We start from the raw sequence: 17,218 nt of genomic DNA on the forward strand, positions 1-17,218 counted from the left end.
TATAAATACTGGATGTGGTTAGGGGAGCGGGCAAGTTCTACCTGAAAGTGAGTAGAAATGCCATAGAACACTAACCATAATTGAAGACACTGGTTTGGGCTTTGTGTGTAGTGTCTTAGTCAGTCTCTTTCTTTCTCTCCCCTCTCTTCTCCTCTCCCCCCATTGGCAGTACCCTCCCTGGGCCATCTCTCCCCTCTGCAGCTGTCACTTTTGGCACACAGGCAGTGGGGCTTAGAGATGCCGTCTGAAAGGGAAGAGAGGAGAGACTGCAGCTTTGGCGTTTTTAGAGGGAGACAAAGATAGTGTTGCAGTGTTATTGATGGGTGTTAGGCCTCCAAGCACTCTCTCTCTTTCTAGGGTTTCTTTTCACTCTGTCTCTCTTTCTATTGCGCTCTCTCATTTCTCTCCATTGTTTTGTTCCCCTGGTCATGGTTCCCCCTCTCCAGTCACCAGTTACAATCTTGGCCTTTCTGTATGTCTGTCTGGTGTTATGATGTTTATTCCACTCTCTGACCATCTGAATGTGCAGCCTGACCGTAATGGAGAAGTGTGGGAGAACACTGGCTCCTGGCTTTGTGACTGCTGGGTTTCTCTCCCTGTCATTCTTCCCTCTTTCCCTTCCTCCCTTTTTTTTCTCCCTCTCCTACTTCTCTCTCTCTCCCTCCTGTCTCTCTCTCTGTGTTTGCCTCTGCCCAGCCTCTTCAGCTGTTCTGGCTTGCACTACATGCACCGGGTCACTCAGTTTACCCAGAGAGCTGTAAATGATAGGGCTTGTGCAACAACCACCAGACAGAGTTACAGCATTGTCCTGGCGGGGGCATTGGGGCACCCTCCCTCTGACTGACAAGGAAAATAGTTGCCATTGTCGGCAAGGTCGCTGTTGAGAGACAAATACCTAAGACAGCTGCCACCCTATCTTTCCAATAGAAGATAGCAGGTGCTCATGCATCTTTGCCCTCATTCCCGTGGATGTTTATGGATCCCCGGTTAAAGGTGCAATATGCATAAATCGCTCCACCATTTCATCTCAAACGCAGTAAAACATAATAATTCAATAACCAAAAATAATGTATTTTCAACTGTTTGAAGCTGGTGTTCAAAACCAATAGTAAAAGACGTAAAATGTAACTCAACAATAGGAAACATAGAAAAAGAACACACAGAACCGATTATACAGCTTCCTAGACTTGCTTTTATTGAGTGACAGATCTATAACTCACATTTCTATGTGGATTTGGTATGGTTGCCCAAAACGTTAAATATTGTAGCTTTAACATTTAGCAAGGCCTAGCACGGGGGTAGGCAACTAGATTCAGTCACAGGCTGATTTTTTGTGTGGGGGGGCGGAACATAATTACATTAATTTGACACTGCAAATTGACCACAACTAAGCCCAAAAAGAGATTGTATTTGAAAATAACAATTTCATACCTTATTTGAATTGAGACACGATCACATATTTATTTGTGGGAATACTTTGGAACAGGTATTTTTTATTTGTGGGAATAATTGGGATATCTGCAATTTATATATTTTTTGGCTGAACTCGTGGTATTGCTGAATTAAAAAAATTATGTTTTTGTCCAAATAGTAAAATAACAAAAACTAGACCTGACATCTGGATTCAGATATAGGCCTAGATATTAGCCTGTCCTTACTCCTACTCTTCAGTCTTAGTTAAGGTGGCGGGCCGCTAGCGGTTACCCCTGAAAGGCCAATTAAGCAAGTGTGGTCTGTTTACAGTCGACAGTCATTAGTTGAGGGTAGGAGGACTGTCACTGCGTGTTTGTAAGAGTGTGAGGTGGTGCCTCGTTTAGAGAAGGCTGCTTGAAAGGCCCGCTTCACGGTAAGGTCTCCTTTAGAACTAAATGTTGGCAAAATATATAGCCTATAGACATAAACATCACAGACCTTGTGATAGCAATCATTTATGTGTAGTATACAGTATACCCTATGAGGGCTATGCAGAGACCTCCTCACTCTCACTTTCTCACTCACACACACAGCAATCACTAACACACACACACACACAACTACTCTACCACGTGTACACACACACACACAACAATCACTAGTACACACACACACACAACTACTCTATCACGTACACACACACGCGTGCTATCACACTGTTGCTATTCCTGGTCTTCTGGCCTACACCACTGTGTGCTAATACCTCAGTGACACATTAGTGTGAATGTGGTCTCTAACCATGCACTGACCAGTTTCACACATATTCTTTGTGAACCCCTGTGTGTGTGAGATTTCCAACTGTTTTTATCTCCTTCTGCACGTATTGGAAGTCTCTGTGGAAATAAAACCAACGTCTGATAAATGACTCAATATAACTCATTAATTAGTGTTTTCAGAAAGGAGTCATGTTTATAAAGCCAGTATAGGAGTAGGGCTGGGTGACGGGAAGGTTTCAGAGCGTATTCTGATCCTGAGGTGTTCTGCTCATTAGGCTTCTGTCATAATAACAGGCCTATGCAACACTAGCTAGGCTACGTCTGTCCCTGCTCTTCCTTATGGAGCTATTAGCATTAAGTGGGAGGGAGGCAGCAGTGCGATGCAGAGAACAGTAATCACAGAGTCTCTCTCCAGGCTGACACAGCCCAGACTGTACAGCATGGCTCAGTACATACCTGCTATTTCATCAAAGGTTCACTGCAGAGAGTGTGTGTAAGTGGTAGACCCATAAGGCATTGAAATGGATTCGAGACGATCTTGAATTGGCATCTTTGACACTAGCCTGTACAGCCCACACTGATTCACCAGACATGAAACTGGAGAGGGAGAGGTTGACCAATAAGAGGCACAACGAAAATGGAAAGAAGTAAGTCTACAGGTTAATTTTCATTATTTTTGTTAGTCGTCATACATTTTTATTTATCACGCGCGCACAGCATACAGAGCCTAGTTTGAGGAGCGGAATAGCCTACAACCTGTCAGTCAGCAAGAGAGTAGCTCCTCAAAAAGACTGCAGGCTACTGGAGTGAAACCTGCTTTTGTAAGCCCAGTCATTGTGCAACAAAAAACAAACGCTAAATGCAATCGCGTGTTAACTTTGGTGCCAAGATTAAAAAGGATCTATTTTTATTTCTTCATCTCAACTGGTAAACCGTGCCTTTCATTCGCCATTCGGATGGATGCCTGTCGACCGTTTGACTATCAGACGTGACCCACCACTTTGCAATGTCAGCTTGAGGCAGTGTAATTGTTTACTTTACTTCAAATAATGAGGCATATCTTACCTTGCTTCAAAGTAGCTTTGCGAAAATCCATCCACAGAAACGTGGTGGCAATTATTTTATAAAGACTTCCTCATGCCATTAATCAGCATTTCTCTCCTCCTGTATTGGTTTTCATATCAACTTTCTTTCGTTGTCCAGAAGCACAATCTTAGTCATATTAGCAACCCATCATAGTAGTTGCTATTAGATGTTCATCTCTGTCACATATGGAACTGCTCGCATTAGGTGTGCTGTTTACAACTGTGTCTTCCGCATAATGCATTTTGGTAAATGTTTGAAAATGACACTTTATTAGCTGCTTCATTACAGGAGTTGAATACTAAGCTCCAGTCTTTTGACTGGAAGAAGATGGGCTTGATATATATGTTCTATTAAGCTCTTAATGAAAAATGTCCGGTCCTTGTATGCATGCATAGTTTTAGAGAGGAAGAGGTGACGCGAGAGGTTTCACTCTCACCAAAATCTCTTCAAAATAAGTCCATTGGGTTTCTATGGGGTTATTTTGGGCCTAAGCTTGTTGTCTGCCTTCTTGCCTTGGGACGATTACCATTGTTAGGGCGGAAACATTAGCATCTCGTCATTATATACAGATCTCTGATAGTATTTTCTGTCGGTCACGTCATTTTACTGTTTGGATTATTATTTATTTTTACTGGTTAATGAGGGTCAGTTAGTGAGCAGTTAAATTGACCAACATGTGCATCCCTAGAAGGAAGAGAGGCAGGGTAGGAGGCGGGTTTGATTATGAAGTTGAAGAGTCATGCGTCTGTCTGTGAGGCAGTCCCGTGGTGGAAGCTTTCAAAACCTCTTCTGAACTCTGGTAGAACAGTGTGTGTGTGTGTGTGTGGAAAGAAGGGGAGGTAAAGTGAGGTAAACGGGGTGGGGGGGGCTGACTTGATAAAATAAGGGGTGGACTCTGGTCAGTAGAACTTGTTCTTGGCGCACATGGGAGATTTCAGGAATCCTGTCGGCCTTCCTAGAAAACTAACTGTCTGTCCCTCTCTATTCCATCATCTGGCTTTTCTTTACAGCCTGTTAAATGGCTTAGAACATTCTCCATACTGTAGCAGTTAGCAACTCCCTCCCAGCACACTCAAATCTCCCACACACATACTGCTTTTACATAAGATTTATGGTATTTAGTGTGTAAAACAAAGTGGGCAATGTTTAAGACCACCTTACAAACAAGCCCTTTTTTACCACAGTCTTGCCTGCATAGCCTTTATACCTCCCGTGCGCATGCCAGGGATGAGTGGTAGTAGTGGTGTGGAGATCTTGGTGGGCATCTATTTTCAGAAATCCAATGAGAATATACACCATCAAAAGGAAATCCTTTATTATTTTGTTTAGGCAGGTCCTAAGAAACATTATAAGACTAATAAAATCTATTTTCTAAGGAATAGAATAGCTCATTTGAGTTTAATTAGGCCAGTGTTAGTGGTCTGTGCAGCCATGGCTGAGCCATCCAAATGAAATCTGTAGTTTGTTATTTTGTTCAGTTAAACTGAAAAGACACACTTACCCGATCAGTCTCAGACTTATATTTTATATTAAGAAAAATATAATCTAAATAAATAAAATATTCTTCCCACACAGCTTAGATCATGGGAACATGTGGAACCGCTGTCGTATTAAAAACATGATTATTTATTTGAAACGGAGCTCAAGCCCATGCTATTTTTATCCACATTTCATCTCTTTCCTACCCTCACTACACTTTGTTAGGGAACAGGTATAGGGTCTTCATACCGCTAAAAAAAATATCAATCCTATTTTCAAAAGCATGCAAGTCTGTTCATATTTCAGAACCTATGCAGGCTTTTGGAGTTGGCTATACGCGATTGAGCAAAATAATAGGCCTACTCTTGATTTAGGCAATATCATTGCATGCTAAATGTTTCTGATCAGTGATGGATGCGTAAACAAATAGATTAGCTAACCACCTCCCCTTAGTTTCCCATCCACAAACCAATTAACCAAATAGCCTATAGTAATGAAGATTCAGTGACACTAAATCACATTGATTGATTATCAGACAAGCCAGTGAAGTGGCAGATTTTTGGTTGGGAGTAGGCCTAGGATACTAAGCGACTAACAAGTGGATTAGTTTTCTCTTCACTCGCAAACTAGATACGATGGCAAAATGTTGTAATAAATGAGGCAACTAGACAAGATGATGATGATGATGAGCAGCATTCACCTCAACTTAGATGACATTTCCCTAGCCTAATTGTAGCCTAACCAATATCCAAACGAAGGTTCAGTCTGACATAGATGTCTGACATAGATGAATCTATCAAGATGAGCCCCCACACTTGTCTCAAATCAGAGCGATGGCGCTGTCCCAATCAAAATGGTGCTGAAATGATCATCTAGTTGACCACACGCAGGTAGGCTATTGCTTAAAATATATTTCAAGGATGACTTTGGGAGTTTCAGTAAGCAACCATTTGATACATGCCTTCAGATGCGTTAGCCTACTTCATTCCAGTATTTTCATCATTCAGTCATATTTATTCCCACTGTCATTATTTCTGGATCCATCCCATTGTGGTTAAGAAAACAGTGTGCTTAGTGGTGGGCTATGCCAAGAGATGGGCTAGATGCCTTGCAAAGTTTAGAGGAGGATGGTAACAGTGCGCTGCCTAGCAAGAGTTTAAGAGTGTAGTGTGTGCCAATGCCGCCTCAGCATTATGGCTACATTTTATACTAAGCCTTAGGCAGAACCTTACCGAAATGTTTTTATTTATTTTCTTTAACCCATATTTTACCAGGTAAGTTGACAGAGAACACATTCTCATTTACAGCAACTAGGTCGTTTGGCTTTGATACCGGTAATACCTTTCAGATCTAAAGAAAAGGTGGGGAAAGGTTGACGGGATGGTAAACTATAGTACTGTAGTACTGTGCTTTGTTCTCCCTAAGTGAGGAGAAATAACACACAAACATGTATGTTTGGTTCCGTATGCACCAAGCAAGGAGGAGGTGTTGTGCTAGAGGCATCTAATTTCATTAGTCAATATTTTCCTGACATTCTTTATTGTACAGTACTGTCTTTTCTATACTCCTCTGCCTTGTTTTGGCCTAAGGAGAGGGAAGAGGAGCATGATACCTCCTTGTTAGTTGGCCTAATTTCTGGATACTCGTGACCTAAAACGGTGATTTCATAGAGGGACATTGCCAGGTTGTATCCGATGTGATGCCTTTGCAGGACATTAGGTTCTCCCACAGGGACAGTCTGTGCCCTTCCACTGTGACTAGATCACCTGTGTGTGTGTGTCTGTTGTGCACATGTGTGATGAAAACACCAACGGGTCCCGTGCCACCACTAACAAAGCCGTATGTCCCCTGCTGCCCTAAGGGTTCACCCAGTTTCAAGTTCTAATCATCATAGCATGCGTCATATCACCACAGTGTCTGTCATAGGGTGTGACACATGTATCTAGCGTGCAGTAATATTAGACTAGGCTAGATACTTGGTTCTCAGAATGCTCTTTGCGTAACAGATGCGTGCCGGGTGGATTTCCAGTCCACATATGGAACCCTATTCTCTACAGTCTTCAGCAATTTTAAACTGAGCCAAGCTGGCCCCCTCCCATCTCTTCTCCCTCTGTTACCCCCCCTTAATTCTTATGTAGCCCAGCACTCATGGAGTCAATGGTGTGACGCAACAAGCTCCTGCACGATTGACTCCACCGACACACTGCGAAGACGTTGTTTTGGCCCGGCTCTAGAGTCGCTGGCATTCTGAAAATGTCTGAGGTGGAGGGCTGAAGCGGTGGAAAATGCTTGGGGGATGTTTTGAGTTTCCCTCATGACAGCAACATTTCTTCGAGCTGATGTAGTACACTTCCTTCCAGTGTTTCCTAGAAGAGCATCGATCAAAGCTTGTTTGTGGCATAACTCTGGCTGGATCGCCTGGTGACTCAGTGGTTTTCCATCTAGCAAGTGGATGGGAATAGAAGGATTGTGAAATGCTTTTATAAGTGGAATATGACTGCCTGTGCGTGTGGGGCTGCTGATGTTAGATAGGAGGCAGAATTGTTTGTGCTGCTGTTTTTGTTTTGGCGTATTCCTTTTGAGGAAGGAGGGTTATGTAGAATACCCTGTTGGCAGGTTTTGTATGTGTCCAAAGTCCAATTCTTTAACAGATAGTGTTTTGAGTAACATTACATTCTGACTTATTGGGTGTCTCCTCTCTTGTGGTAAAAATGTTGATGATAACAGCTGTAACCAACCACTGCCTTAGAAAATAAAGAGTGTCACTTAGTCTAGATTTGCACCACGGAAAAGGTTTTGGACTCTATTGTAGGATAGATTTTATGGTGGCATAGACGGTTCATTTTCAACCTACTGAGGGCTGGAGATTAAAGGGGGTGAGGCTGTACTGTATTTGTACCTCTCACATATGTTACCCTCCTCCTCCAGGACAGTGTACAGCCTGGCCAACTCCTTTCCTTTCCTCCTATTCTTCCTCTCCCAGTCCCCATCCCCCTCATCAACCAGTATAGTGCAGGGGCTGAAAATGGCTTGTCCCCAGGCCAATACCAGCCACCACACACACACACACACACACCACGGCCGATCAGAGTAGATAATGGTGGAGTCTCCCCTCCCCCATTGCTACAACCCAACAGCAACATCCTTGAAATCCATTTTCCTACTATCCACAGCCATGAGCCAATGGGATTGGTCAGGGAGGAAGGGGCCCAGCCAATACGCCTGTTGCAGGCTGACAGGAAAAAGCTGAAGTGGAATTAATGGATGGCTGGTTTTCGGAGCGAAGGCAGTGGTTTTTGCTCTCCAACTGGAGACCTTGGCTGAGAGATGATTAGAACCAGGGTAATGCAGTCCAATAACTGACTAGTATGGCTGTTGGTAGTCAAGGAATTGATTTTCTGAGACCCTTTGATTTGTTAGTATGGCACAGAGAAAATAATTACATTAAATTGTTTTGAACTCATACACTCGTTAGAGATTAAAGAAGCCTTTCATGTGACAGGCTATTTCCTTCACCGAGAATCAATCATGGAAAGGGGTTTGCATGGTCTTGTCACAAGAAACACTGGATCTAATCATAGATAGCCTACTTAGAATGGCGCTGAAGGGATTGGAAAATGTGTGACGACAGTTGTTTTTTTTATGGTTGTTGTTGTTAACTTCATGCACATGGCAAGCTGCTCGATCTGCCACTTGATGCAGTACCCTCAACCTGACACCACACACACACACACACACACACACACTCCTCCAAAAACATGTGAGCTTGCTTGCTTAACCTGGAGGTCTGATTTTGTGTTACTTGGCTCCTGTCCAGCGTCTTCTTAGCTCCTCCATCACCATGTTGGCAAGGTGTCCCCTATATCTGTTACATTGCCCAGTTCCCTTGAACCCAATAGCCCCGAACACACACACACACCAACAATCTCAGCTTGACCCTGCTGTGTAATGAACTCCATTCCTTTCCCTTCAAGAATGTAGACGGTAGCACGACACAGCTTTGAGGTGAGGGGTTCACTAAGGACGGCACCTTTTCTTTGAGGTGTGCCAATTTGATCTTAAACCCATGTCAGTCGCACAGTGTGAGATGAAGGATGAGGGTGTCAATGTGTCTGTAGATTGGAGCCAGCTACTCTACTGTACGGATCTAATCCAGATCAGTTATGTGCTATGGGCTTCAGTTCATGCTTGGTGGCAAGGGAATCCTATTCTCTGTACTGTACACATGATCCATCTGTACAGTATGTAGACTATATCTGTATCTGTACATACATGTCAGTCTGTTTGATGAAGCTGGTCCTCTACAGTAGTGGATGTGACAGGTGTTGTGAGAGAGATCACTCTAACCCATGTTGTTTCTCTCCTCTCATTCAGGAAACTCCCAACTCTGTGTTCCTGGTCATGGAGGTAGGTGGTGTCACACTGTCAGAATGCAACCTCTTCTGCTGAGCTGCCTATAAGCTGCCAGGGTCTCTATCTTTGTGTTGATACCTCTCCCCTCTAACTGCTCACTCTCTCCGTGTGCCCATGGTCATTTCCTCAGTCCTATGAGAGGCTGCAAACCCAGTGTGCTTCTGTCCTCGCTCTGCCTCTCCTCTCTCCTTCCCCTTCTTTCTCTCTCTCCCCCCTCCCTCTCATTGCTCAAGGCCACAAAATTCCACAAACCGCCTGAAGGGAGAAAAAAAAACTGTCTGCCGCCCTCAAACATACCTGTACACTCACACCCCGCTTTCGAGGAATACTGTTATCCAAGAACAAACTGTGTTTGTTTGCCTTATATTTAGCCCTGAAATACTTATTCTGCCCTTCTCATATTCAAGCTGTTGTTAAGGTAACTGGCTGTGCAAGGTGTCTTGGGACCCTGGTACCTGTTACCCTGGCCTGCCTGGGGTGTTCTAGCTGGTTGTGGTACACAGGGCTGTTATTCTGAGAGCCACGCTGACATTGAGGCAGGGTCTCCTGGCACAAGAGAAGAAACATACATAAATCTGGCTTTGTAGCCTCTGAGCACCATTCAACCTTGGTCTTATAGATAAAAGGCTGCTTAATCAATGCTATATCACTCCAAGAGAGATGGGCATAGATGGTATCAATACTAGGCTAGCATGAATACTAATCTGGCTGGTGTTTGCCAGACTGCCTGTTTTGCTTCGTAAGAAAGGCTTGTCTTACGCAATGGTTAGAGGAGGGAGCAGATTCCCTATTAAGCAGTCACTTATTAAGCAACCGACGCGCAGGGCTCACACTCCAGTCTTTTGGCAGCGGTTGGAACACATTCAAAATAATACTGTTTTAAGGGAAACAATGCCCTTTTAGCTGCAACATTGACTCTCAGTATGAAGCAAAGCAGGCTTTTTATTTGAACAAACATTATTTGTGTGCAGTGTACCTCACAAATGATTGTCCTCACACAGAACTTAATCGGATAGATTCACTAGAATAGAATTATGGGCCCTTAACCATTCATGGCATCCCAAACTTTACAGCAATCAATGTGGACACCCCCATAATAGTGAAATATATTGTTACCCTACAATTCTGTGGTTATAGCAGACCGCTATTGCTGGTGTAACCGATGTGAAACGACTAGCTAGTTAGCAGGGTGCGCGCTAATAGCTTTTCAAACGTCACTCGCTCTGAGACTTGGAGTAGTTTTTCCCCTTGCTCTGCATGGTTAACGCTGCTTCGAGGGTGGCTGTTGTCGATGTGTTCCTGGTTCGAGCCCAGGTAGGGGCGAGGAGAGGGACGGAAGCTATACTGTTACACTGGCAATACTAAAGTGCCTATAAGAACATCCAATAGTCAAAGGTATATGAAATACAAATGGTATAAAGAAAAATAGTCCTATAATTCCTATAATAACTACAACCTAGAACTTCTTACCCGGGAATATTGACGACTCATGTTAAAAGGAACCACCAGCTTTCATATGTTCTCATGTTCTGAGCAAGGAACTTAAACGTTAGCTTTCTTACCTGGCACATATTGCACTTTTACTTTCTTTTCCAACACTTTGTTTTTGCATTATTTAAACCAAATTGAACATGTTTCATTATTTATTTGAGGCTTAATTGATTTTATTGATTAAAGTTAAATAAGTGTTCATTCAGTATTGTTGTAATTGTCATTATTACAAATACATTAAAAAAATTGTCCGATTAATCGGTATCTGCTTTTTTTGGTCCTCCAATAATCCTTATCGGAATCGGCGTTGAAAAATCATAATCGGTCGACCTCTAGTACACATTCTAAGTCAGAACCGTCCAGAGTACTGATGCTAGACGAGGGTGCGGGCAGCGATCGGTTGAAGAGCATGCATTTAGTTTTACTTGCATTTAAGAGCAGTTGGAGGCCACGGAAGGAGAGTTGCATGGCATTGAAGCTCGTCTTGAGGTTTGTTAACACAGTGTCCAAAGAAGGGCCAGAAGTATACAGAATGGTGTCGTCTGCGTAGAGGTGGATCAGAGAATCACTAGCAGCAAGAGCGACATCATTGATGTATTCAGAGAAAAGAGTCGGCCTGAGAATTGAACCGTGTGGCACCTCCATAGACTTCCTGAGGTACGGACAACAGGCCCTCCGATTTGACACACTGAACTCTATCTGAGAAGTAGTTGGTGAACCAGGTGAGGCAGTCATTTGAGAAACCCAGGCTGTTGAGTCTGCCCATAAGAATGTGGTGATTGACAGAGTCAAAAGCCGTGGTCAGGTCGATGAATACGGCTGCACAGTATTGTCTTTTTATCGATGGCGGTTATGATATCGTTTAGAAACTTGAACGTGGCTGAGGTGCACCCATGATCAGCTCGGAAACCAGAATGCATAGCGGAGAAGGTATGGTGGGATTCGAAATGGTCGGTGATCTGTTTATTAACTTGGCTTTCAAAGACTGTAGAAAGTAAGGGCAGGATGGATATAGGTCTGTAACAGTTTGGGTCTAGAGTGTCTCCCCCTTTGAAGAGGGGGATGACCGCGGCAACTTTCCAGTCTTTAGGGATCTCGGACGATACGAAAGAGAGGTTGTAACAGGCTAGTAATAAGGGTTGCAACAATTGCGGTGGATAATTTCAAAAAGAGAGGGTCCAGATTGTCTAGCCCGGCTGATTTGTAGGGGCCCAGATTTTGAAGTTCTTTCAGAAGAACATCAGCTATCTGGATTTGGGTAAAGGAGAAATGGGGAGGCTTGGGCACGTTGCAGTGGGGGGTGCAGAGCTGTTGACAGGGGTAGGGGTAGCCAGGTGGGAAGCATGGCCAGCCGTAGAAAAATACTTATTGAAATGATCAATTATTGTAGATTTATCGGTGGTGTCTGTTTCCTAGCCTCAGTGCAGTGGGCAGCTGGGAGGAGGTGCTCTTATTCTCCATGGACTTTACAGTGTCCCAGAACATTTTGTAGTTTGTGCTATTTCTGTTTGTGTATAGTGGTTCCTAACTTCCCTAAAAAGTTGCAAATCGCGGGGGCTGTTCGATGCTAATGGAGTACGCCACAGGATGTTTTTGTGCTGTTCAAGGGCAGTCAGTTCTGGAGTGAACCAAGGGCTATAGTTGTTCTTAGTTCTACATTCTTTGAAAAGGGCATGCTTGTTTAAGATGGTTAGGAAAGCACTTTTAAAGAATGACCAGTCATCCTCTACTGACGGAGTGAGGTTAATAGCCTTCCAGGATACTCTGCAGGCTATCTCTGCAGTAGATTGCAACTCCACCCCCTTTGGCAGTACTATCTTGGTGGAAAATATTGTAGTTGGGGATGGAAATGTCTGAATTTTTGGTGGCTTTCTTAAGCCAGGATTCACACATGGCTAGGACATCAGGGTTGGCGGAGTGTGCTAAAGCAGTGAATAAAACAAACTTAGGGAGGAGGCTTCTAATGTTAACATGCATGAAACCAAGGCTTTTACTGTTACGGTTAAACTAACTAAACTGGAAAATGGTGAACAGACTGGTTAAATGCTAGCATAAATTAGCCTACCCTTAGCTCCCCTCTGTTTCTCTACTTTTCTCTTCCCTGCTCCCTTGCACATTTTCTCTAACTCTCTCATTCTTTTTCTTGGACTACTCTCCCTCACACTCTGTCCTTCCTGCTCTCTGTGTTGACTAATGCCAGGATTAACAGAGATTGTTAGTACTGATAACAGCACAGCCATTCATCAGATTTTAATTGATGAGACCCTTCATTATCTGGGCTTTGTGGTCACACACACAGCTTGATACTGCTAATCTGTGTTGTTCTTACACAGCCTGCTAATAGAATGGTTTTGTTTGTCTTGTTCCTCCCCACAGTACTGCAACGGTGGCGATCTGGCTGACTATCTGCAAGGTAAGCATCACACTAATCTCAACAGACACTGAGTATTATTCATCAAAACAGAATAACTAGCTGTGGAGAGGAGTGTGGGTACTTTTGTGTACGTCTCTATCTGCCGTCTGTCTGTGTGTGTGTTGTGTTCCCAATGCGAGGGAATGTTGTGTGTTCCCAATGCGAGGGAATGTTGTGTGTTCCCAATGCCAGGGAATGTTGTGTGTTCCCAATGCCAGGGAATGTTGTGTGTTCCCAATGCCAGGGAATGTTGTGTGTAGGAACACAGTGATATGACACAATGGGTTCCTTCTTTAGCACCAAGATCAGCATAGCTGAGTCTCAAAGGTCACTCCTCTCTCATAATGCTTCCCAAGAAAGCACCAAGCAATGAACGTCTTAATAGGATGCTGCTTGTGGAGGTCTGCATGGTATATCGTTGATTTCTCTCTCTCTAATATTGTCACACAACCATGTTATTTGATTAATTACACAACTTTGCTGCGTTTAGAAGAAGTTGTCACTGTTGTACTTTAGAGAGTGTTGTTAAATCCCTGATTTAATGTGTGTAAGCATGGTTAGATTGACACAAGATCCATTGTGATCATAATGGTTTGGTTTACTCTTTAGAGACCCAGGAATCCTCTAAGCTAGCAGCTCACTGGATTAGCTAATGTTATTGTTTCACTGCAACCAGTACATGCAGGACCAGACACACTCCACTTGCCCGACCTCTTATGCTAACTACAGTAATCTTCACTGTTAATACTTTTATTACTTAGGCTGCTAATGTTCAAACAATTACTACCCTAATCGGTTGTGCTTGCATAGAAGATGTCGACTACTTGCAGAATAAGCCATTTGTACGGGTTGCTTTCCCTTGTATTCTGTGTGCAGTTGTGGTGACGGAGCTCTCCCAATGCATCCTGATGTAGAAGTTTTAATGCATTTCTCTCATTGATATAGGTGCATCTAAATCACTTCAATGTAAGCTGAGGCAATCCGTAATTAATGCATTACATTAGGGAGATGGAGGTATTGAGTGTGTATAACTGCTGGCAAATGTTTGGTATGGGTCCCATGTGGCTCAGTTGGTTGAGCATGGTGCTTGCAATGCCAGAGTTGTGGGTTTCGTTTCCCACAGGGGGAACGTATGAAAATGGATGCACTCACTACTGTAAGTTGCTCTGGATAAGAATGTCTGCTAAATGACTAAAATCTCAATCTGAAAGTGTAATGATTGGTGTGAGTGAAACATTAGTCTGTGAAATAGTTGTAAAAAGTTGTCTCTATGTTCTCAAGACTAGTGCATAGTGGGTGGATAATGTCCTTTATAGAGTTTCCGTGCATTATGGCTATTGTAGTTTTGTATGAATAAAATATGCTGATAGCCAGTGTGGGTGTAGTAGTCTTTTACCACTACATCCCTGGTCATCATACATTATGTGCCAATACATTTCTACTGTGTAATGAAGGATTGTGGGTAAGTGGTTTTTCCCTCCTCTCTGCTCTCCCTAGCCAAGGGGACACTGAGAGAAGACACTCTGAGGGTGTTCCTCCAGCAGATATCAGCAGCAATGAGGATCCTCAACAGTAAAGGCATCATCCACCGAGACCTGAAACCACAGAACATCCTGCTGTCATACACCAGCCGCAAGAGATCCAGCATCAACGGCATCCGCATCAAAATAGGTGACTGACCAACCCAGCCCCTCAAACACAACACACACACTCAGTTAAAACTGAGCTAAAACTTCAAAAAGACAACTATCCCTTTAATTCTTCATAATGTTTCTATGATATAAATACTGTGTATATATAGAGATGGCCTATCCATGAACTGTTAGCCATCATATGATTTGGCTTATTGTCTCACAAGTGTCATATATCACGATGCACCACAATGACAGCTAGCTAAGGTCATGATTAGTTGTTTTGAACCCTACAGCTATATTTAGTTTGCACAGTGCTATTCCCTCAAGGTGTGGTGACTCTCATGTTGTGTGTCGTGTTCCCAATTTCCTAGTGTCTGAGAGGCCTGGTAATGGGAGTCGTGACACTCCGACAATAGTAGCTATTAATAACACAGACTGACGGCCTTCTCTCTTTCAGCTGACTTTGGCTTCGCACGATACCTCCAGAGCAACATGATGGCCGCCACGCTGTGTGGCTCCCCCATGTACATGGTGGGTGGGTGCAGGTGTACGTGTGTGTTTAGTGTTTGTGTGTGTAAGGGTGTCATGTCTGCAGTCTCTTGTTCTCCGGCAACCTGTAGCTGGAACGGTCCTTTCAGAGCATGACCTCTAACCTCTGTCCTCTAACCAGGCCCCAGAAGTGATCATGTCTCAGAACTATGACGCCAAGGCAGACCTGTGGAGCATTGGAACTGTCGTCTACCAGTGTCTCGTAGGGAAGCCCCCTTTCCAGGTAGGATGGAGAGCGAGAGAGCAGCATTAAACTGTGTGAAATATCAAATCAAATTGTATTTGTCACATGTGCGGAATACAACAGGTATTTCTTTACAGAGAAATCCGTACTTGCAAGCCCTTAACCAACAATGCAGTTTTAAGAAAATATCCCCCCCCCCAAAAAAAAATAAAAGTAAGAGATAAGAATAACAAATAATTAAAGAGCAGCAGTAAATAACAATAGCAGTGCTATATATAGGGGGTACCACTACAGAGTCAATGTGCGGGGGCACCGGTGTCGAGGTAATTGAGGTAATATGTACATGTAGGTAGAGTTATTAAAGTGACTATGCATAGATAATAAGAGTAGCAGCAGTGTAGAAGGGATGGGTAGCCATTTGATTAGCTGTTCAGGAGTCTTATGGCTTGGGGGTAGAAGCTGTTTAGAATCTTCTTGGACCTAGACTTGGCGCTCCGGTACCACTTGCCGTGCAGTAGCAGAGAGAACAGTCTATGACTAGGGTTGCTGGAGTCTTTGACAATTTTTAGGGCCTTCCTCTGACACCGCCTGGTATAGAGATCGTGGATAGCAGGAAGCTTGGCCCTGGTGATGTACTGGGCCGTACGCACTACCCTCTGTTAGTGCCTTGAGGCCGAGCAGTTACCATACCAGGCAATGATGCAACCCTTCAGGATGCTCTCGATGGTGCAGCTGTAAAACCTTTTGAGGATCTTATGACCCATGCCAAATCTTTTCAGTCTGCTGAGGGGGAATAGGTTTTGTCGTGCTCTCTTCACGACTGTCTTGGTGTGCTTGGACCATGTTAATTTGTTGGTGATGTGGACTTGAAACTCTCGACCCGCTCCGCTACAGCCCCGTTGAAGTTAATGGGGGTGTGCTCGGTCCTCCTTTTCCTGTAGTCCACAATCATCTCCTTTGTCTTGGTCACTTTGAGGGAGAGGTTGTTGTCCTTGCACCACACGGTCAGGTCTCTGACCTCCTCCCTATAGGCTGTCTCATCGTTGTTGGTGATCACGTCTACCACTGGTGTTAGAGTCGTGCCTGGCCGTGTAGTCGTGAGTGAACAGGGTGTACAGGAGGAGACTGAGCACGCACCCCTGCGGGGCCCCCATGTTGAGGATCAGAGTGGCGGCTGTGTTGTTACTTACCCTTACCACCTGGGGGCAGCCCATCAGGAAGTCCAGAATCCAGTTGCCAAGTGATGCGTTTAGTCCCAGGTTCTTTAGCTTAGTGATAAGCTTTGAGGGCATTCTCACATAGGTGTTCCTTTTGTCCAGGTGTGAAAGGGCAGTGTGGAGTGCAATAGAGATTGCATCATCTGTGGATCTGTGTCCACAGATTAAATATGAAATATGTCACCCATGATGTGTGTTTATAGAAGTAGTATACAAACCCCATGTCACTCTGTTCTCTCTCTGTCTGTCTGTCTGTCTGTCTTTAGGCCAACAGTCCTCAGGACCTGAGGATGTTCTATGAGAAGAACAAGTCGCTGCTACCCATGTAGGTCAACAGATGATAGGATTTAGGAATGCTTTAACTATCTGATCGAGACCTTTTGGGCTGAAAATCATGTTTTTACCTAGAATGTGTGTCTGTTCCTCTATTACTTAGCATCCCGAGGGAGACGTCTCCTTCCCTTTGCAACCTGTTGCTAGGCCTGCTGCAGAGGAACCAGAAGGACAGGATGGACTTCGGTCAGTTCTGACATCACGACCCTTCTAGAAAATAAATGATTTAA

The 17,218-nt window shown here is 43.9% G+C and overlaps 1 protein-coding gene across 1 annotated transcript in view; it reads left to right on the top strand.

Moving 5' to 3' along the window:
• The window catches only part of LOC115136650 (serine/threonine-protein kinase ULK2-like), a 44,769-nt gene that overhangs the window by 11,473 nt on the left and 16,078 nt on the right, over positions 1–17,218 (top strand). Inside the window, 7 exon segments of the mRNA XM_065024383.1 lie at positions 9,129–9,161; positions 13,035–13,071; positions 14,569–14,742; positions 15,163–15,236; positions 15,376–15,477; positions 16,922–16,980; positions 17,092–17,174. Of these exon segments, the coding sequence (XP_064880455.1) occupies positions 9,129–9,161; positions 13,035–13,071; positions 14,569–14,742; positions 15,163–15,236; positions 15,376–15,477; positions 16,922–16,980; positions 17,092–17,174 (562 nt within the window).

The sequence above is a fragment of the Oncorhynchus nerka genome, linkage group LG11 (genome assembly GCF_034236695.1).
Source record: "Oncorhynchus nerka isolate Pitt River linkage group LG11, Oner_Uvic_2.0, whole genome shotgun sequence".
Lineage (NCBI taxonomy): Eukaryota > Metazoa > Chordata > Actinopteri > Salmoniformes > Salmonidae > Oncorhynchus > Oncorhynchus nerka.